Source organism: Oncorhynchus clarkii, chromosome 33, assembly GCF_045791955.1.
Source record: "Oncorhynchus clarkii lewisi isolate Uvic-CL-2024 chromosome 33, UVic_Ocla_1.0, whole genome shotgun sequence".
Taxonomy (NCBI): Eukaryota; Metazoa; Chordata; class Actinopteri; order Salmoniformes; family Salmonidae; genus Oncorhynchus; species Oncorhynchus clarkii.
This window is the reverse complement of record NC_092179.1, coordinates 32,136,743-32,159,122: the sequence shown is the minus strand read 5'-3', so window position 1 is coordinate 32,159,122 and position 22,380 is coordinate 32,136,743. Positions and strand designations below refer to the sequence as shown.

General features: G+C 46.9%; 1 protein-coding gene across 1 annotated transcript in view; it reads left to right on the top strand.

The window, feature by feature from the left end:
• Positions 1-15,323, top strand: part of LOC139393293 (calcium channel, voltage-dependent, L type, alpha 1C subunit) — a 511,196-nt gene extending 495,873 nt beyond the window's left edge. Inside the window, exons 34-46 of the mRNA XM_071141816.1 lie at positions 1-41; positions 361-520; positions 1,631-1,758; positions 1,973-2,172; positions 3,531-3,760; positions 3,945-4,079; positions 8,018-8,397; positions 8,596-8,622; positions 9,419-9,550; positions 10,661-10,779; positions 12,955-13,052; positions 13,857-14,228; positions 14,792-15,323. The exon at positions 1-41 is cut by the window's left edge and continues 51 nt beyond it. Of these exons, the coding sequence (XP_070997917.1) occupies positions 1-41; positions 361-520; positions 1,631-1,758; positions 1,973-2,172; positions 3,531-3,760; positions 3,945-4,079; positions 8,018-8,397; positions 8,596-8,622; positions 9,419-9,550; positions 10,661-10,779; positions 12,955-13,052; positions 13,857-14,228; positions 14,792-15,238 (2,469 nt within the window). The 3' untranslated portion in view covers positions 15,239-15,323. The remainder of the gene's footprint in view (positions 42-360; positions 521-1,630; positions 1,759-1,972; positions 2,173-3,530; positions 3,761-3,944; positions 4,080-8,017; positions 8,398-8,595; positions 8,623-9,418; positions 9,551-10,660; positions 10,780-12,954; positions 13,053-13,856; positions 14,229-14,791) is intronic.
• Positions 15,324-22,380: the final 7,057 nt, after the last annotated feature.

Here is a 22,380-nt window from a genome sequence, read left to right as displayed (position 1 = left end):
AACTTCCAGACCTTCCCCCAGGCTACACTCCTGCTCTTCAGGTGAGCCGTCTGTTCTCCTCCTCTCTTTCCAGACTGTAAACCAACGTCACAAATTCCTGATTTAAAAGCCCCCAACAGATCTGGAGATGATGAAAGCACTGCCAACTCAGAGTCATGGTGTTTTATCAAACCCCTGTGCATCCTTTCCATCTCTTCTGCAAGCCGGGATGTCGTTTCCTACTTTTTGTTTGAAAACTCTACCTGTGAAGGTAGGACAACCATGCAGCATTTCACCACCAGGTGGACCCTTCGTGGAGCCCATTCTTCCTGTACAGTAGAGCCTTCTGTGTGTGACAGCTGGTTGTTTACCTGTGCCCAGGTGTGCCACAGGCGAGGCGTGGCAGGAGATCATGCTGGCATGCGCCCCCATGCGACCCTGTGAGAAGGGGTCAGAGGTGGGACCAGCCAGCGAGGACCAGTGTGGGAGTCACTTCGCTATCTTCTACTTCGTCAGCTTCTACATGCTCTGTGCCTTCCTGGTAAGTAGCTACGGAGAGCGGGGAGGGACAATCCCACTAGCTACAGAAAGCAAGGAGGGACAATCCCACTAGCTACAGAGAGCAAGGAGAGACAATCCCACTAGCTACAGAGAGCAAGGAGTGACAATCCCACTAGCTACAGAGAGTCAGGAGGGACAATCCCACTAGCTACAGAGAGTCAGGAGGGACAATCCCACTAGCTACAGAGAGTCAGGAGGGACAATCCCACTAGCTACAGAGAGTCAGGAGGGACAATCCCACTAGCTACAGAGAGTCAGGAGGGACAATCCCACTAGCTACATAGAGCAAGGAGGAACAATCCCACTAGCTACAGAGAACCAGGAGGGACAATCCCACTAGCTACAGAGAGCCAGGAGGAACAATCCCACTAGCTACAGAGAGCAAGGATGGACAATCCCACTAGCTACAGAGAGCAAGGAGGAACAATCCCACTAGCTACAGAGAACCAGGAGGGACAATCCCACTAGCTACAGAGAACCAGGAGGGACAATCCCACTAGCTACAGAGAGCCAGGAGGGACAATCCCACTAGCTACAGAGAGCAAGGAGGAACAATCCCACTAGCTACAGAGAACCAGGAGGGACAATCCCACTAGCTACAGAGAGCCAGGAGGGACAATCCCACTAGCTACAGAGAGCAAGGAGGAACAATCCCACTAGCTACAGAGAGCAAGGAGGAACAATCCCACTGGTAGAGAAACCAATCGTTTTTTTCTAGTATTCCAGATTATTCCAGAGTTGATTATTCTGGTCTGTTGTCTCTCTGTTAGCTGTTATTGGGACTGATGAGTTAATTATTCTGGTCTGTTATCTTTCTGTCAGCTGTTATTGAGACCAGACCAGTTGATTATTCTGGTCTGTTATCTCTCTGTCAGCTGTTATTGGGACTGATGAGTTGATTATTCTGGTCTGTTGTCTCTCTGTCGGCTGTCATTGAGACTAGACCAGTTGATTATTCTGGTCTGTTATCTCTCTGTCAGCTGGCATTGAGACTGATGAGTTGATTATTCTGGTCTGTTGTCGTCTCTCTGTCAGCTGGCATTGAGACTGATGAGTTGATTAATGGGGTCTGTTGTCTCTCTGTCCACAGATCATCAACCTGTTTGTGGCTGTGATCATGGATAACTTTGACTACCTGACCAGAGACTGGTCTATTCTAGGACCTCACCACCTGGATGAGTTCAAGAGGATCTGGGCTGAGTACGACCCAGAGGCAAAGTCAGTACAACTTCAAACAGCACCTCCCTCCCTCCCTCCCTCCCTCCCTCCCTCCCTCCCTCCCTCCCTCCCTCCCTCCCTCCCTCCCTCGTAGTCTCTCTCTGTCTCTCTCTCTCTCTCTTTCTCTCTCTCTGTCTATCTGTCTCTCTCTCTCTCTCTCTGTCTATCCCTCTCTCTCTCTCTCTCTCTCTAAATATTGTTGTCTGTTCTACAGGGGTCGTATCAAGCACCTAGATGTGGTAACACTGTTGAGGAGGATTCAGCCTCCTTTGGGCTTCGGGAAGCTCTGTCCCCACCGGGTGGCCTGCAAGCGTCTGGTCTCCATGAACATGCCCCTGAACAGCGATGGCACAGTCATGTTCAATGCCACCCTGTTTGCCCTGGTGCGAACAGCACTGAGGATCAAGACTGATGGTAACACATTTGATTTTGTGTGTGTAGTGATTCTCTCCACCTCTCTCTCTTCTTCTCTGATTCTCTCCACCTCTCTCTCTTCTTCTCTGATTCTCTCCACCTCTCTCTATTCTTCTCTGATTCTCTCCACCTCTCTCTCTTCTTCTCTGATTCTCTCCACCTCTCTCTCTTCTTCTCTGATTCTCTCCACCTCTCTCTATTCTTCTCTGATTCTCTCCACCTCTCTCTTTTCTATCCTCCCATCTCTTCTTCTCTGCTTCTCGCCACCTCTCTCTTCTATCCTCCCATCTCTTCTTCTCTGATTCTCTCCACCTCTCTCTCTCTTCTCTCCTCCCCTCTCTTCTTCTCTGCTTCTCTCCACCTCTCTCTCTTCTATCCTCCCCTCTCTTCTTCTCTGCTTCTCTCCACCTCTCTCTCTTCTATCCTCCCCTCTCTGCTTCTCTGCTTCTCTCCACCTCTCTCTCTTCTATCCTCCCCTCTCTTCTTCTCTGATTCTCTCCACCTCTCTCTCTTCTTCTCTGATTCTCTCCACCTCTCTCTTTTCTATCCTCCCATCTCTTCTTCTCTGCTTCTCTCCACCTCTCTCTTCTATCCTCCCCTCTCTTCTTCTCTGCTTCTCTCCACCTCTCTCTCTCTTCTATCCTCCCCTCTCTTCTTCTCTGCTTCTCTCCACCTCTCTCTTCTATCCTCCCCTCTCTTCTTCTCTGCTTCTCTCCACCTCTCTCTCTTCTATCCTCCCGTCTCTTCTTCTCTGCTTCTCTCCACCTCTCTCTCTCTTCTATCCTCCCCTCTCTTCTTCTCTGCTTCTCTCCACCTCTCTCTCTTCTCTCCTCCCCTCTCTTCTTCTCTGCTTCTCTCCACCTCTCTCTTCTCTCCTCCCCTCTCTGTGTGAAGGTAACTTGGAGCAATGACTATTGTTGGTTTGTACAGTCCCCGTCTGGTTTCTGGGTGTGTGTGTGTGTGTGTGTGTGTGTGTGAAAGTAACTTGGAGCAATGACTATTGTTAGTTTGTACGGTCACCGTCTGGTTTCTGTGTGTGTGTGTGTGTGTGTGTGTGTGTGTGTGTGTGTGTGTGTGTGTGTGTGTGTGTGTGTGTGTGTGTGTGTGTGTGTGTGTGTGTGTGTGTGTGTGTGTGTGTGTGTGTGAAGGTAACTTGGAGCAATGACTATTGTTGGTTTGTACGGTCCCCGTCTGGTTTCTGTGTGTGTGTGTGTGTGTGAAGGTAACTCGGAGCAATGACTATTGTTGGTTTGTACGGTCCCCGTCTGGTTTCTGTGTGTGTGTGTGTGTGTGTGTGTGTGTGTGTGTGTGTGTGTGTGTGTGTGTGTGTGTGTGTGTGTGTGTGTGTGTGTGTGAAGGTAACTTGGAGCAGGCGAACGAGGAGCTCCGGGCCATAGTGAAGAAGATCTGGAAGAGGACCAGTATGAAGCTGCTGGATCAGGTGGTGCCCCCTGCTGGAGATGATGAGGTGACGGTTGGGAAGTTCTACGCCACCTTCCTGATCCAGGAGTACTTCAGGAAGTTTAAGAAGCGTAAAGAGCAGGGCCTGGTGGCCAAGGTGCCCCCCAAGACGGCTCTCTCCCTGCAGGTGGGTCCCTACAAGTTCCTGGCTGTCAGACCTTCAGACCAGAGAGCACCTTTTAGAAGTGTGTTAGTTCTTCACTGAACATATCAAATTAGTACTAAAACAATGAGTCTGTGTTTCTGTTTGTTCCTCCGTGTCTGTCGTTCCGTGCTGGTGCTTGTCTGTGCCTGTCTGTATTTCTAATCAGGCGGGCCTGCGGACGCTCCATGACATGGGTCCTGAGATCCGGAGGGCCATATCAGGTGACCTCACAGTGGAGGAGGACCTGGACAAGTCGATGAAGGAGCCGGCCTCGGCAGCGTCCGAGGACGATATCTTCAGGGTAAAGGTCGGCTACAGCCCCACACACCCCTCTGTCTGAACTACTGAGCTTCATCAGGCCCATCGCTTCTGCTGTGACCAGCTATAAGGATTACACCTGGTTCTTCACCATCCACCATCATTGGCTCCAGACGCCACTTCAGTATCCACTACACTTCATAACCCACTACACTTCATAACCCACTACACTTCATAACCCACTACACTTCATAACCCACTACACTTCATAACCCACTACACTTCATAACCCACTACACTTTATAACCCACTACACTTCATAACCCACTACACTTCATAACCCACTACACTTCATAACCTACTACACTTCATAACCCACTACACTTCATAACCCACTACACTTCATAACCCACTACACTTAATAACCTACTACACTTCATAACCCACTACACTTTAGTACCTACTACACTTCATAACCCACTACACTTCATAACCCACTACACTTCATAACCCACTACACTTCATAACCCACTACACTTCATAACCTACTACACTTCATAACCCACTAGACTTCATAACCCACTATACTTCATAACCAACTACACTTTAGTACCTACTACACTAAAGTTCCAACAACACTTCAGTATCCAATGCACTTCAAAACCCACTACACTCCATAACCCACTACACTTCATAACCCACTACACTTCATAACCCACTACACTTCAGTACCCACTACACTTTAGTACCTACTACAGTTCAGTATCCACTACACTTCATAAGCTACTACACTTCATAACCCACTACACTTCATAACCCACTACACTTCATAACCTACTACACTTCATAACCCACTACAGTTCAGTATCCACTACACTTCATAACCCACTACACTTCATAACCCACTACACTTCATAACCCACTACACTTCCTAACCCACTACACTTCATAACCCACTACACTTCATAACCCACTACACTTCATAACCCACTACACTTCATAACCCACTTCACTTCCTAACCCACTACACTTCATAACCCACTACACTTCATAACCCACTACACTTCATAACCCACTACACTTCATAACGCACTACACTTCATAACCCACTACACTTTATAACCCACTACACTTCATAACCCACTACACTTCAGTATCCACTACGCTTCATAACCCACTACACTTCATAACCCACTACACTTCAGTATCCACTACGCTTCATAACCCACTACACTTCATAACCCACTACAGTTCAGTACCCACTACACTTCATAACCCACTACACTTCATAACCCACTACACTTCATAACCCACTACACTTCATAACCCACTACACTTCATAACCTACTACACTTCATAACCCACTACACTTTAGTACCCACTACACTTCATAACCCACTACACTTCATAACCCACTACACTTCATAACCCACTACACTTCATAACCCACTACACTTCATAACCCACTACACTTCATAATCCACTACACTTCATAACCCACTACACTTTAGTACCTACTACACTAAAGTTCCAACAACACTTCAGTATCCAATACACTTCATAACCCACTACACTTCATAACCCACTACACTTCATAACCCACTACACTTCATAGCCCACTACATTTCAGTACCCACTACACTTTAGTACCTACTACAGTTCAGTATCCACTACACTTCATAACCCACTACACTTCATAACCTACTACAGTTCAGTATCCACTACACTTCAGTATCCACTACACTTCATAACCCACTACACTTCATAACCCACTACACTTCATAACCCACTACACTTCATAACCCACTACACTTCAGTACCCACTACACTTTAGTACCTACTACACTAAAGTAACAACAACACTTCAGTATCTACTACACTTCATAACCCACTACAGTTCAGTACCCACTACACTTCAGAACCTACTAGAGTAAAGTACAAACAACAATTCAGTATCTACTACACTAATGTACCAACAACACTTCAGTATCTACTACACTTCATAACCCACTACACTTCAGAACCCATTACACTTCAGAACCAATCACACTTCAGTATCCACTACACTTCAGAACCCACTACACTTCAGTATCCACTACACTTCAGAACCCAGTACACGTCAGTATCTACTATACTTCAGAACCCACTACACTTCAGTATCTACTATACTTCAGAACCCAGTACACTTCAGTATCTACTATACTTCAGAACCCACTACACGTCAGTATCTACTATACTTCAGAACCCACTACACTTCAGTATCTACTATACTTCAGAACCCAGTACACTTCAGTATCTACTATACTTCAGAACCCAGTACACTTCAGTATCTACTATACTTCAGAACCCACTACACTTCAGTATCTACTATACTTCAGAACCCACTACACTTCAGTACCCACTAAATGGCATTCTCATCCACACCTAAACACGATCCCGCCCCAATAGAGGGAGACATTGCTGTTCCAGTCATAAACCAGGCCTTTGCTTTGCATTGTCCATACGACATAGACTGAATAGATTTAGTCATAATAGCAGAACAGCATGACTGTGTGCTTTTAGATGGATGTAACGCTACACAATACTCATCCCTCTCTCTCTCCTCCCTCTCGCTCTCTCTCCTCCCCCTCTCTCCTCCCTCTCTCTCTCTCTCCTCCCTCTCTCCCTCCTCCCTCTCTCTCTCTCTCCTCCCCCTCTCTCTCCTCCCTCTCTCTCTCTCTCTCTCCTCCCCCTCTCTCTCCTCCCTCTCTCATCCCTCTCTCTCTCCTCCCCCTCTCTCTCCTCCCTCTCTCTCTCCTCCCTCTCTCTCCTCCCCCTCTCTCTCCTCCCTCTCTCTCTCCTCCCTCTCTCTCTCCTCCCTCTTTCTCTCCTCCTCTCTCCTCTCCCTCTCTCTCCTCCTCTCTCTCTCTCTCCCTCTCTCTCCTCCCTCTTTCTCTCCTCCTCTCTCTTCTCCCCCTCTCTCTCCGCCTTCTCTCTCTCCTCCTCTGCTCTCTCCTCCTCCTCTCTCTCCTCCTCTGCTCTCTCCTCTCTCTTCTCCCTCTCTCTCCTTTCCCTCTCTTTCCTCTCCCTCTCTTTCTGCCTCCTCTCTCTCCTCCCCCTCTCTCTGCCTCCTCTCTCTCCTCCCCCTCTCTCTCCTCTCCCTCTCTCTCTGCCTCCTCTCTCTCCTCCCCCTCTCTCTCCTCTCCCTCTCTCTCTGCTTCCTCTCTCTCATCCCCCTCTCTCTCCTCTCCCTCTCTCTCTGCCTCCTCTCTCTCCTCCCCCTCTCCCTCTCTCTTCCCTCTCTCTCTCTCTCCTCCCTCTCTCCCTCCTCCCTCTCTCTCTCCTCCCCCTCTCTCTCTCCTCCCCCTCTCTCTCCTCCCTCTCTCTCTCTCTCCTCCCCCTCTCTCTCCTCCCTCTCTCTCTCCTCCCCCTCTCTCTCCTCCCTCTCTCTCTCCTCCCTCTCTCTCCTCCCCCTCTCTCTCCTCCCTCTCTCTCTCCTCCCTCTCTCTCTCCTCCCTCTTTCTCTCCTCCTCTCTCCTCTCCCTCTCTCTCCTCCTCTCTCTCTCTCTCCCTCTCTCTCCTCCCTCTTTCTCTCCTCCTCTCTCTTCTCCCCCTCTCTCTCCGCCTTCTCTCTCTCCTCCTCTGCTCTCTCCTCCTCCTCTCTCTCCTCCTCTGCTCTCTCCTCTCTCTTCTCCCTCTCTCTCCTTTCCCTCTCTTTCCTCTCCCTCTCTTTCTGCCTCCTCTCTCTCCTCCCCCTCTCTCTCCTCTCCCTCTCTCTCCTCCCCCTCTCTCTCCTCCCCCTCTCTCTCCTCTCCCTCTCTTTCTGCCTCCTCTCTCTCCTCCCCCTCTCTCTCCTCTCCCTCTCTCTCTGCCTCCTCTCTCTCCTCCCCCTCTCTCTCCTCTCCCTCTCTCTCTGCCTCCTCTCTCTCCTCCCCCTCTCTCTCCTCTCCCTCTCTCTCTGCCTCCTCTCTCTCCTCCCCCTCTCGCTCGCTCCTCCTACAGCGAGCGGGTGGGTTGTTCGGCAACCACGTCAGCTACTACAACGACGGGCGCGACAGCGGACGCAACACCTTCCCACAATCCTTCACCACGCAGCGCCCGCTCCACATCAGCCAGACGGGCAGCCCCGGCGAGGGCGATTCCCCGTCCCACGAGAAGTTGATGGACTCTACCACCTTCACCCCGAGCTCCTACTCTTCCTCGGGCTCCAACGCTAACATCAACAATGCCAACAACACGGCGGTCCCCGGTGTGGTAGTTGGTGGTTCAGGGGGGGTCAGCCGTTTCCCGAGCCCCAGCATCAGTACAGTGGACGGGCAGAGCGGACCCCCGCTAACCCCTATACTACTGCCGAGGTCTGCATGGTGCTTCCCTCCCAAGAGGTGGGTGTCTCTCTGGTTTTTCTGGGTTCTGTAGAGTACGTTGGTGTTATTCTCTAGTCTGTCTTTTATCAGTGACCTCTCGTGGCCACCTTTGGATCTTTTGCTAATTCTGATTGGTAGTCAACGGTAACTTCTCTTGTCTGTCTGTCTCTCTCTCTCTCCTCTCTTCCTCTCCACACTGACTGACGCTGAGCACAGGATGTGTTTCTATGACTCCCTCATGCGGTATGTTGCTCTCTCAGGAGGAGAGAGAGAGTTGTAATGCCCAGGAGGCATCAGTGTGGAAGGGTTCTGCCAACCCTGTTGTCCATACAGTCCCTGGCTGGATCCTTGCTGCACTGAGCTAAACATACTTAGGGACAGACAAGTGTCTGGACTTCAGTCAATATTTAACCTGTTTTTACTCTCCTGGTGTGATCTTGGTATATTTCTACCAGAGGAGGAAGAGGAGATGTATATTGTACAGAACAGGATGTGGATATGCATCACCTACAGTGTTTTTAGCTCATGTAGCTCTGGTTGGATCCACCCTGACAGGAGTGACATCACAGGAGGTTGGTGGCATCTTAATTGGGGAGGAAATGGCTCATGTTAATGACTGGAGCGCAACAGGTGGAATGGTATGAAATACATCCAACACATGGTTTCCAGGTGGCCAATCCATTCGCTCCGCTCCGGATATTATTATGAGCCGTCCTCCTCTCAGCAGCCTCCTGTGGGTGACATGTGATTGGCTTACTTCCTCCTCAACACAGCCTAGTGATTCAACCTGGTTGGATCCTCCTAAAGCCTTTCATTCAGCTCTGTAGAGTATAATACAGCACGCGGCTGGACCACTGTCACTATCTCTCTCCCGTGTGTTGATTCTCTATTCATTCTGCTTCTCGCCGCCATCTTGCTTCTAACCACCGTGCTTCCTCCCCTCCCTCCTGCTGCTGTTGGGGAGAATCCTCCTGTCCTTCTATTGCTTCTTGTGAGCTGGTTAGTGAGAGGTGTTATGTTGTTTTTTAATCCTCTGCAGCTCGGACTCCACTGATAGCCGTCTGCCGTTCATCAGGCGAGAGGAGGTGTCGACGGACGAGACGTACGATGAGAGTTACGCGGACGAGAGAGAATACCGCCGAAGCGACCAGAACATTCTCACCTCAGACATGTACTGCTTCTCTCCACCTCTCTCTCTCTTCTATCCTCCCCTCTCTTCTTCTCTGCTTTTCTCCACCTCTCTCTCTTCTATCCTCCCCTCTCTTCTTCTCTGATTCTCTCCACCTCTCTCTCTTCTATCCTCCCCTCTCTTCTTCTCTGATTCTCTCCACCTCTCTCTCTTCTATCCTCCCCTCTCTTCTTCTCTGATTCTCTCCACCTCTCTCTCTTCTATCCTCCCCTCTCTTCTTCTCTGCTTCTCTCCACCTCTCTCTCTTCTATCCTCCCCTCTCTTCTTCTCTGCTTCTCTCCACCTCTCTCTCTTCTATCCTCCCCTCTCTTCTTCTCTGATTCTCTCCACCTCTCTCTCTTCTATCCTCCCCTCTCTTCTTCTCTGATTCTCTCCACCTCTCTCTCTCTTCTCTCCTCCCCTCTCTTCTTCTCTGATTCTCTCCACCTCTCTCTCTTCTATCCTCCCCTCTCTTCTTATCTGCTTCTCTCCACCTCTCTCTCTTCTATCCTCCCCTCTCTTCTTCTCTGATTCTCTCCACCTCTCTCTCTCTTGTATCCTCCCCTCTCTTCTTCTCTGCTTCTCTCCACCTCTCTCTCGTCTATCCTCCCCTCTCTTCTTCTCTGCTTCTCTCCACCTCTCTCTCTTCTATCCTCCCCTCTCTTATTCTCTGCTTCTCTCCACCTCTCTCTCTTCTATCCTCCCCTCTCTTATTCTCTGCTTCTCTCCACCTCTCTCTCTTCTATCCTCCCCTCTCTTCTTCTCTGCTTCTCTCCACCTCTCCACCTCTCTCTCTGTCTCTTTCTCTTTCACCATGAAAAGATATGCCTTTCATGGTCTCTGTATGCCCCACGTGTGTGTGTGTGTGTGTGTGTGTGTGTGTGTGTGTGTGTGTGTGTGTGTGTGTGTGTGTGTGTGTGTGTGTGTGTGTGTGTGTGTGTGTGTGTGTGTGTGTGTGTGTGTGTGTGTGTGTGTGTGTGTGTGTGTGTGTGTGTGTGTGTGTGTGTGTGCGTGCGTGCGTGAATGTACATTTCATAATAGTTTAGTGTGGTGCATGAAGCCCCAACTCGGCTTATTGTGTGTGTGTGACCTTGCGTCTGTGTGTGTTTTCAGGCTGGTATATCAGGATGAGGAGAACAAGCAGCTGACTCCTATGGAGGAAGGAGAGGATGGGGGAGGCAGGAGACCCTGGCACTCTCCCAGACGAGCCTTCCTCTGTCCCACAGCTCTGGGTAAGACCTGCCTGTCTAGACCTCACTTCAACCCCCACTAACCTCCGACTCCTCACCCAAACCAAACACCCCTATCTCATACCTAATCCCCATATTTAGACCTGTCTGTCTAGACCTCACTTAAACCCCCACTAACCTCCGACTCCACACCCAAACCAAACACCCCTATCTCATATCTAATCCCCAGAGTTAGACCTGTCTGCCTAAAGCACTGGGTAAGATTTTAATACCAACACCGACAGCCCTTAAACCCCCACTAACCTCCAAATCTTCACACAGACAAAATACCCCTTACCCCTACTCTACTTAACTCCCCACTCAACCCCCCTCCCACACCTCCCTTCCACTGTCTGTTGACTTGAAATGGGGAAGTCCATTCTAGTAATTGTTATTCTATGTTCATGTAGCCTCTCCCTCGCTGGTTAATTGTTAATTGGTGAATCCCTCTGGTTAATTGTTAATTATTTAATTGTTAATTGGTTAATCCCTCTAGTCAATTGTTAATTGGTTAATCCCTCTAGTTAATTGTTAATTGGTTAATCCCTCTAGTCAATTGTTAATTGGTGAGTCCCTCTAGTTAATTGTTAATTGGTGAATCCCTCTAGTTAATTGTTAATTGGTGAGTCCCTCTAGTTAATTGTTAATTGGTGAGTCCCTCTAGTTAATTGTTCATTGGTGAGTCCCTCTAGTTAATTGTTAATTGGTGAGTCCCTCTAGTTAATTGTTAATTGGTGAATCCCTCTAGTTAATTGTTAATTGGTGAATCCCTCTGGTTAATTGTTAATTATTTAATTGTTAATTGGTTAATCCCTCTAGTCAATTGTTAATTGGTTAATCCCTCTGGTTAATTGTTAATTATTTAATTGTTAATTGGTTAATCCCTCTAGTCAATTGTTAATTGGTTAATCCCTCTGGTTAATTTGTTAATTATTTAATTGTTAATTGGTTAATCCCTCTAGTCAATTGTTAATTGGTGAATCCCTCTAGTTAATTGTTAATTGGTTAATCCCTCTGGTTAATTGTTAATTGGTGAATCCCTCTGGTTAATTGTTAATTATTTAATTGTTAATTGGTTAATCCCTCTAGTCAATTGTTAATTGGTTAATCCCTCTGGTTAATTGTTAATTATTTAATTGTTAATTGGTTAATCCCTCTAGTCAATTGTTAATTGGTGAATCCCTCTAGTTAATTGTTAATTGGTTAATCCCTCTGGTTAATTGTTAATTGGTGAATCCCTCTGGTTAATTGTTAATTATTTAATTGTTAATTGGTTAATCCCTCTAGTCAATTGTTAATTGGTTAATCCCTCTGGTTAATTGTTAATTATTTAATTGTTAATTGGTTAATCCCTCTAGTCAATTGTTAATTGGTGAATCCCTCTGGTTAATTGTTAATTATTTAATTGTTAATTGGTTAATCCCTCTAGTTAATTGTTAATTGGTTAATCCCTCTAGTTAATTGTTAATTGGTGAATCCCTCTAGTTAATTGTTAATTGGTTAATCCCTCTGGTTAATTGTTAATTGGTTAATCCCTCTAGTTAATTGTTAATTGGTTAATCCCTCTAGTTAATTGTTAATTGGTTAATTCCTCTAGTTAATTGTTAATTGGTGAGTCCCTCTAGTTAATTGTTATTTGGTGAGTCCCTCTAGTTAATTGTTAATTGGTGAATCCCTCTAGTTAATTGGTGAGTCCCTCTAGTTAATTGTGAATTGGTGAGTCCCTCTACTTAATTGTTCATTGGTGAGTCCCTCTAGTTAATTGTTAATTGGTGAGTCCCTCTAGTTAATTGTTAATTGGTGAGTCCCTCTAGTTAATTGTTAATTGGTGAGTCCCTCTAGTTAATTGTTAATTGGTGAATCCCACTAGTTAATTGTTAATTGGTGAATCCCTCTGGTTAATTGTTAATTGGTGAATCCCTCTAGTTAATTGTTAATTGGTGAGTCCCTCTACTTAATTGTTAATTGGTGAATCCCTCTAGTTAATTGTTAATTGGTGAGTCCCTCTAGTTAATTGTTAATTGGTGAGTCCCTCTAGTTAATTGTTAATTGGTGAATCCCACTAGTTAATTGTTAATTGGTGAATCCCTCTGGTTACTTGTTAAATGGTTAACTGTTCTGGATAATAGATATTCTATGTGCGTGCAGCCTCTCAGTCCTTCACTCCCCTTGGTTCAGGTCGGCGGTCGTCCTTCCATCTGGAGTGTCTGAGGAGACAGACGAGAGCAGATGTCTCCCAGAAGACAGTACTACCGCTGCACCTGGTACACCATCAGGTGAGTAGGGATGGTTTTACACACCTGATCATTCTACACCTAGATCCGTTTTACACACCTGATCATTCTACACCTAGATCAGTTTTACACATCTGATCATTCTATACCTAGATCAGTTTTACACACCTGATCATTCTACACCTAGATCAATTTTACACACCTGATCATTCTACACCTAGATCAGTTTTACACGCCTGATCATTCTATACCTAGATCAGTTTTACACACCTGATCATTCTACACCTAGATCAGTTTTACACACCTGATCATTCTACACCTAGATCAATTTTACACACCTGATCATTCTATACCTAGATCAGTTTTACACACCTGATCATTCTATACCTAGATCAGTTTTACACATCTGATCATTCTATACCTATATAAAATGTACACACCTGATCATTCTACACCTAGATCAATTTTACACACCTGATCATTCTATACCTAGATCAGTTTTACACATCTGATCATTCTATACCTAGATCAGTTTTACACCCCTGATCATTCTATACCTAGATCAGTTTTACACACCTGATCATTCTATACCTAGATCAGTTGTACACACCTGATCATTACATACCTAGATCAGTTGTACACATCTGCACCCACTATACAGTATATCATGATTTTATGACTAATTATCTCTTCTTTATCTCTTTATTCATGACACACACACACACACACACACACACACACTAATGGATCATACACACAATCACAAATGGATCACACACACTCACGTTTATTTTTCATATGCGCATTTCTAAACATTACTCCTTCCCCCACCACCCACCCTCCCAGGCACTAGCAGTAGCAGGTCTGAGCCCCCTGCTTCGACGGAGCCACTCCCCGACCCTCTTCACGCAGCTCTGCTCTACGTCTCCTACCAGTCCCACAGGCCGGGGTAGCCAGGCCTCCTACCAGCGTGTGCCCACCCTTCGTCTCCAGGGCACGGGCCCTGGCACCGGCTCCTACGAGCTCAACTCCAGCCTGCCCTCGGTCAACTGTGGGCCGTGGTACAGCGACAGCAACGGGAACAGTCCTGGTATCAGCCCTCGGGTGGGTACGGCTAGCCAGCGGCCGCCGCGGCCCGTCTCCCTCACTGTGCCTAGCACGGTGCACAAGGACGCTACATCGTTGTCCCACGGCAGCGCCGGCAGTCTGGTGGAAGCTGTGAGTGAATGATGAATGTTTCATCTCTGCTCTCCATCTCTCTCTCTGCCTCTCTCTCTCTCTGCCTCTCTCTCTCTCTCTCTCTCTTTGTCTCTCTCTCTCTCTCTCTCTCTCTCTCTCTCTGTCTCTCTGTCTATCGCTCTCTTTATCTCTCTCTGTCTCTCTCTCTCTCTCTGTCTCTCTCTCTCTCTCTCTCTCTTTGTCTCTCTCTCTCTCTCTCTCTCTCTCTCTCTCTCTCTCTGTCTCTCTGTCTATCGCTCTCTTTATCTCTCTCTGTCTCTCTCTCTCTCTCTCTCTGTCTCTCTCTCTCTGTCTCTCTGTCTCTCTCTCTCTCTCTGTCTCTCTCTCTCTCTCTCTCTCTCTCTCTCTCTCTCTCTCTCTCTCTCTCTCTCTCTCTCTCAACATGATATATTCTCCTCATATCTGAGTTTTCTCTGGGCAGAAAAACAACCCAGAGGTCAAGTTAGTAGAAGTTCATACCTCACACAGCATCTCCCCTTACATCTCCTCTAGATCTTCAGCTCAAAGTCAATATCCTCATTTAATTCTCTCTCTCTATACAGGTGCTGATATCAGAGGGCCTGGGCCATTTCGCTCAGGACCCGTCCTTCATCGAGGTGACCAAGCAGGAGCTGGCTTACGCGTGTGACATGACCATCGAGGAGATGGAGAACGCAGCCGACAACATCCTCAACGGCAACAGCCAGCCCAGTCCCAACGGCAACCTTTTACCCTACATGCACTGCAACAGGGACCATGCTGCTTCCCAGGAGCCAGGCCTCAGCGATGGGCCTGGGGCCGTTCGGGGGGCCACGGCCCCTGGGGAGATTGAGGAGCTACTAGGGGCCACTCACCTAGGGCAGCACGGGGATCCGGAGGATGAGGAGGGGTTGGAGGTGGTGGGAGGGGAGGAAGAGCACACCGGGGGTGTGGAGGTGGTGGTTGAGGTTGGGCAGAGGAACAGCGGCCTGTTGGAGGATGAGGACATGGAGTGTGTGACCAGTTTGTAGGGTTGGACCCTCACACACACAGCAGCAACAGTGAACCTCTGTCTGGACCCCCTCTATCTCTCTCTCTCTGTCTGGACCCCCTCTCTCTCTCTCTCTGTCTGGACCCCCTCTATCTCTCTCTCTCTGTCTGGACCCCCTCTATCTCTCTCTCTCTGTCTGGACCCCCTCTCTCTCTCTCTCTCTGTCTGGACCCCCTCTCTCTCTCTCTCTCTGTCTGGACCCCCTCTATCTCTCTCTCTCTGTCTGGACCCCCTCTATCTCTCTCTCTCTGTCTGGACCCCCTCTCTCTCTCTCTCTCTGTCTGGACCCCCTCTCTCTCTCTCTCTCTGTCTGCTGGATGAGACCTGGCGTCAGCGGTCCACAGACCATTACTTCTAAACTTATTTCCTTTTATGGAAGATACTTTATTTGATGGGATTGAGATGGGTTTTCGTGTGTGTGTGTGTGTGCGTGTGTGTGTGTGTGTGTGTGTGTGTGTGTGTGTGTGTGTGTGTGTGTGTGTGTGTGTGTGTGTGTGTGTGTGTGTGTGTGTGTGTGTTTGTGTGTGTGTGTTTAGGTGTGTCTCTGGGTGTTTCAAAAGTGCCTCACAGTTATCACGTCCTTGAACAAATGGTGGAGTAGGGGAGCCAATATGAAAAGGACAACAGTCAGGAGAATAGAGGAGGAGTAGGGGAGCCAATATGAAAAGGACAACAGTCAGGAGAATAGAGGAGGAGTAGGGAAGCCAATATGAAAAGGACAACAGTCAGGAGAATAGAGGAGGAGTAGGGGAGCCAATATGAAAAGGACAACAGTCAGGAGAATAGAGGAGGAAGAGGAACTGTATGTTTGTATTCCATGTGTTGTTTCTGTCTTCCCTTCCCTTCGTTCTTCAAGTGCGTCATTTTCGTCGCTGTGGCCACCAGGCAGATGCATTCTGGGATAATAAATAACCTCTGCCCGAGCGGAGTTAAGAGGTTAGAGGTCATGCTGTTGAAGTTCAAAGGTCTTCTTCCTATTCCTCCTCGCGCTGCATTGCCCTTCAGAGCTGGGCCACCTACTGTAAGACTGCTGGATTCTGCTGGCGACCAACACAGGGAACCTTTGGAAGAGGGAACTGCCAGCGAGGGGGACGTGTTTAAGGGACGGACCCTCACCCAGGATTTCTATATTGACATTAAACATTGACACTGGACTGTACGGAGGAGCCAACGACAGGGAGAGACACTGACATCCAGGATCTGTTTATCTGTAAGGAGGAGCCAGCAACAGAGAGCAACACCGAGAGACACTGACATCCAGGATCTGTTTATCTTTAAGAAGGAGCCAGCAACAGAGAGCAACACCGAGAGACACTGACATCCAGGATCTGTTTATCTGTAAGGAGGAGCCAGCAACAGAGAGCAACACCGAGAGACACTGACATCCAGGATCTGTTTATCTTCATCATGCTCAGCTGTCGTGCTGTCCACCAACACCCTACGCCCTCCTCCTCTCCTCCATCCCTCTTTCCTCCCTCCACCACTCGCTCAACTCCCTCTCTGTCATAATGCCGCCACTTCCTCATCACATGCAGCCACTTCCTGTTCCAAACAGGAAGTGTTGACTAACGTCTGGTTCTAAACAGGGACAGCGCCACCTAGCTGCCCTGGTTACCTCAACCTCCCATCCTCCGTTTGTTCTCTCTCTCTCTCTCTATCTCTCTCTCTCTCTCTCTCTCTCTCTCTATCTCTCTCTCTCTCTCTCAGTTCAGTTATTAAATCTGCGTTGTTTTGGTTGTAGTTTATCGGTTCTAGTTTTAAACTCCTCAGTGGTCCGTTCACCCTGCTACCCTCGCTGTATGATGTTTTGGGGAATGAGTGTAGGAGAGGAGGAGAATAAACTGGGCAGGGCTGAGGTAAGCGGTGGCCTTTCTTGTCTGTGACAATACAGTGGCTAGGTGTTGGTGCCAAGTCGCTATAATCACCACAACACACAGATCAGAATCCGATCCACTTCATGTATTTTACACACACACACACAAACAGTATTGTGCAAAACTGGCCAGACTTGATTTCTTAATTTGTTATTTTTCATGATGTTATTTATCCTTATTTTTGCCCAAATCGGGGTGCTGGCCCTAACTGTGTATTTTGCTTGATTTATGTTTTAGGAGATTTTAAGAAGTTAAGAAGTATTGAAACCTGTGTGTGTGTGTGGGGTGCAGCGGCAGGATGTTGTCAAATGTGTACCTATCAGTATGCATCTTTTAAACACCTTGTATGTATTTATTTATTTATTTTGTCCCTGAGGTGAAAGCTGTATTTGGAGGAGGTGAGGGGGTGAAATATGTATCGCTGTTTCTTAAAAGCAACACTACACCTAAACGGTTAAATTAAGGTAGCATTAACTAAGTATGGTGTCATGTTTCTCGTTTATCTATCACCCTACCACCTGAACAGAAAAAACATTTGACAGGCATGCTTCCAAAGCTGAGTGTTTTTCCTCCTATCGCTGCTTCAATTATTTGATGGTTGTTTGTTGTTCTGAATATTGAACTACTGAGGTTTTGATCAGATCTCATCGAGGAGCCTATCAGAGGGCAGGACGGGCTAGACCAATCAGAGAACAGGACATGATAGACCAATCAGAGAACAGAACAGGATAAGCCAATCAGACAGGGGCTCTGTGACCTTCGACACCTGAGCTGTGACATGATAATTACTATATATCACCCTGTTAGGCACTCCCATAGAAATGTAGTAGAGAGCTCATCTCTATGTTAAAACTGGCCAAATGTGCCCTCTACCCAACTCTATGGGCCTGCCAGGCCTAATGAGATGCATGTGAACCGGCTCTGCGCTCCTGTCCATTGCGTCATCGCCGACAGACAGAATTAATGACCCTAACACACAGACTGCAGCCAGACGGTACTCGTAGACAAAGAGACAAAGATAATATTCGGTGCGTAAAAGAAGAAATGCCACGTTAATAGCAGGACATTGGCGTTAGGAGGCTTTTTCCGGTAAACGCTTTTACAGGGAGACAAACATGATTAGTGGGATTGTGATTCTACATCTCCCGTTGGAGGTCTCTGCCTTGTGGGGCTACTGACCGTAAGCATGACTCAGACTGACACCTGTATTATTATCAACCTAATTATGCAAATATGATGTTCAAAGTGTTCCAACGTATCAATGATATTGTAGTGTGATAAATCTATCCTGATGATACAGTATGAATCTCTGTGGTACAGTAAGGACTGTCTAGGATGTCACTACGTTGTCTGTACAGTGCACACGTGTGAAGCTTCAAACATTTATAAAATATATATTTTCAATGCTTTTTCCGACGTCCAAAATCCTTATTTTTTTTAATCCTGGGTCTGAACATCAAGGTCGAGGAGGTCTTTGGGCTGTCAGTCTTGCAGGACAGATTGTAATGATGATGACGGTCTTTCCCATTCCCTATATATCTCAGATATATAGGGAACCCAGAGATGTTGTTAGTTACAGTAATCCAAAACTACCATCCTACCACGTTACCATCCTACCACGTTACCATCCTACCACGTTACCATCCTGCCATGTTACCATACTACCATGTTACCATCCTACCAAGTTACCATCCTGCCGCTTTACCATCCTACCGCTTTACCATCCTACCACTTTACCATCCTACCACGTTACCATCCTACCATGTTATCATCCTACCAAGTTACCATCCTACCAAGTTACCATCCTACCAAGTTACCATCCTACCACATTACCATCCTACCACGTTACCATCCTACCACGTTACCATCCTACTGCTTTACCATTCTACCACATTACCATCCTACCACGTTACCATCCTACCACTTTACAACCCTACCACGTTACCTTCCTACCACGTTACCATCCTACCATGTTACCATCCTACCACTTTACTATCCTACCAAGTTACCATCCTACCACGTTACCATCCTACCACGTTACCATCCTACCATGTTAACCATCCTACCAATTTACCATTCTACCACGTTACCATCCTACCACGTTACCATCCTACCATGTTAACCATCCTACCAATTTACCATTCTACCACGTTACCATCCTACCATGTTACCATCCTACCACGTTATCATTCTACCACGTTATCATTCTACCAAGTTAGCATCCTACCACGTTACCATCCCACCGCGTTACCATCCTACCATTTTATCATTCTACCACGTTACCATCCCACCGCGTTATCATCCTACCACATTACCATCCTACCATGTTACCATCCTACCACGTTACCATCCTACCGCATTACAATCCTACCACGTTACCATCCTACCATGTTACAATCCTACCATGTTACCATCCTACCACGTTACAATCCTACCACGTTACCATCCTACCGCATTACAATCCTACCACGTTACCATCCCACCGCGTTACCATCCTACCACGTTACCATCCTACCATGTTACCATCCTACCACGTTATCATCCTAACACGTTAGCATCCTACCACGTTACCATCCCACCGCGTTACCATCCTACCATTTTATCATTCTACCACGTTACCATCCCACCGCGTTACCATCCTACCACATTACCATCCTACCATTTTATCATCCTACCACTTTATCATCCTACCGCGTTACCAGCCTGTTAAAGTTCCCATGTTGTATAGCTAGCTGCAGGGTAACTAAGCTCCTCTCTGAAGGCTCACACTTATAGCCATATAGCCTGATGAATGTTTACTTGAAACGATGACACCCCACTCCAAAATAATGCAACGCTTGTGAACTTAGAGACTTCCACTCACCCACCCCTTCCCCCCACCATCCTATTTCTACAGTATAGATTATTTTTGTTTCTATACATCCCCAACAAACTGTGCCATACACATATCCATATACATACAGTACTTCAAGAATACTTCAAGAGTACTTCAAGAGTACTTCATAGTACTTTTGACTTGGGAGGCCTGAGACCCATCGTTTGAGGCTGTGAGTTTGTGAGAGAATGCCAGAGGCTGGTACAATCCCTGTGAGGAGTTGGTACATCAGTCATGACGTCCGTGATGTTGGTTGGACACTAACAGAGTATGTTGGTACAGTGAGGAGTGAGTGGGTGCTTGCAGTCCACAAGATATGCAAAAACAATGCACTAACTTTAAACAACAAGATCCATATGATTAATTATAAAACTTTTTTTTTTAAATACAGTTGTACAAAAGAAGTGATAAAGAGAAGAAATTGTATTATAGATATAATATATTTATGTTTTTGTTTTGTTGGGTTACAGCGTCATTTTAAATTGAGGAAGAAACCTGTTATACTTGAAATCAGGTTCATTTCAGTATATAATAAGATGTATTTAATTCTTGATTTCCATCTATTTTCTCTTTTTATTAGTTGTCATAAACGTTCATGAATTGAAAAAAAACGACTAGATGTACATTATTGCATGAGATTTCGGTTCAGCATTTCAGTGTGCCAGGCAAAGTTCCCTATTTTATAACTACAAAAGAAAAGGGTTGCTATTTTCAATATATTTGTCTTGTAAATATCAACGTAGGGTCGATACATATTGCAGCTACTGTGTTGGACAGACCGATAGGAGAGGACATGCTTTGGTTAAAACCGATTTTGCATATCTTGTGTTTTTTATCCAAGGGGTGAAAAGTGTCTGTCTTTTATCTGAAGCAGGACACTCTTTCTTAACGTCTGTTGACGACCCGAGCAGCCCATTTAACGTCTTGTTCTGTTGACGACCCGAGCAGCCCATTTAACGTCTTGTTCTGTTGACGACCCGAGCAGCCCATTTAACGTCTTGTTCTGTTGACGACCCGAGCAGCCCATTTAACGTCTTGTTCTGTTGACGACCCGAGCAGCCCATTTAATGTCTTGTTCTGTTGACGACCCGAGCAGCCCATTTAACGTCTTGTTCTGTTGACGACCCGAGCAGCCCATTTAACGTCTTGTTCTGTTGACGACCCGAGCAGCCCATTTAACGTCTTGTTCTGTTGACGACCCGAGCAGCCCATTTAACGTCTTGTTCTGTTGACGACCCGAGCAACCCATTTAATGTCTTGTTCTGTTGACGACCCGAGCAGCCCATTTAACGTCTTGTTCTGTTGACGACCCGAGCAGCCCATTTAACGTCTTGTTCTGTTGACGACCCGAGCAGCCCATTTAACGTCTTGTTCTGTTGACGACCCGAGCAGCCCATTTAACGTCTTGTTCTGTTGACGACCCGAGCAACCCATTTAATGTCTTGTTCTGTTGACGACCCGAGCAACCCATTTAATGTCTTGTTCTGTTGACGACCCGAGCAACCCATTTAACGTCTTGTTCTGTTGACGACCCGAGCAACCCATTTAATGTCTTGTTCTGTTGACGACCCGAGCAACCCATTTAATGTCTTGTTCTGTTGACGACCCGAGCAGCCCATTTAACGTCTTGTTCTGTTGACGACCCGAGCAGCCCATTTAACGTCTTGTTCTGTTGACGACCCGAGCAACCCATTTAATGTCTTGTTCTGTTGACGACCCGAGCAGCCCATTTAACGTCTTGTTCTGTTGACGACCCGAGCAACCCATTTAATGTCTTGTTCTGTTGACGACCCGAGCAACCCATTTAATGTCTTGTTCTGTTGACGACCCGAGCAACCCATTTAACGTCTTGTTCTGTTGACGACCCGAGCAACCCATTTAATGTCTTGTTCTGTTGACGACCCGAGCAACCCATTTAATGTCTTGTTCTGTTGACGACCCGAGCAACCCATTTAATGTCTTGTTCTGTTGACGACCCGAGCAACCCATTTAATGTCTTGTTCTGTTGACGACCCGAGCAACCCATTTAATGTCTTGTTCTGTTGACGACCCGAGCAACCCATTTAACGTCTTGTTCTGTTGACGACCCGAGCAACCCATTTAACGTCTTGTTCTGTTGACGACCCGAGCAACCCATTTAATGTCTTGTTCTGTTGACGACCCGAGCAACCCATTTAATGTCTTGTTCTGTTGACGACCCGAGCAACCCATTTAATGTCTTGTTCTGTTGACGACCCGAGCAACCCATTTAATGTCTTGTTCTGTTGACGACCCGAGCAGCCCATTTAATGTCTTGTTCTGTTGACGACCCGAGCAGCCCATTTAACGTCACAGATGATGCTTACAGTATGTGTGATGAAAGGAAGGTTGTGA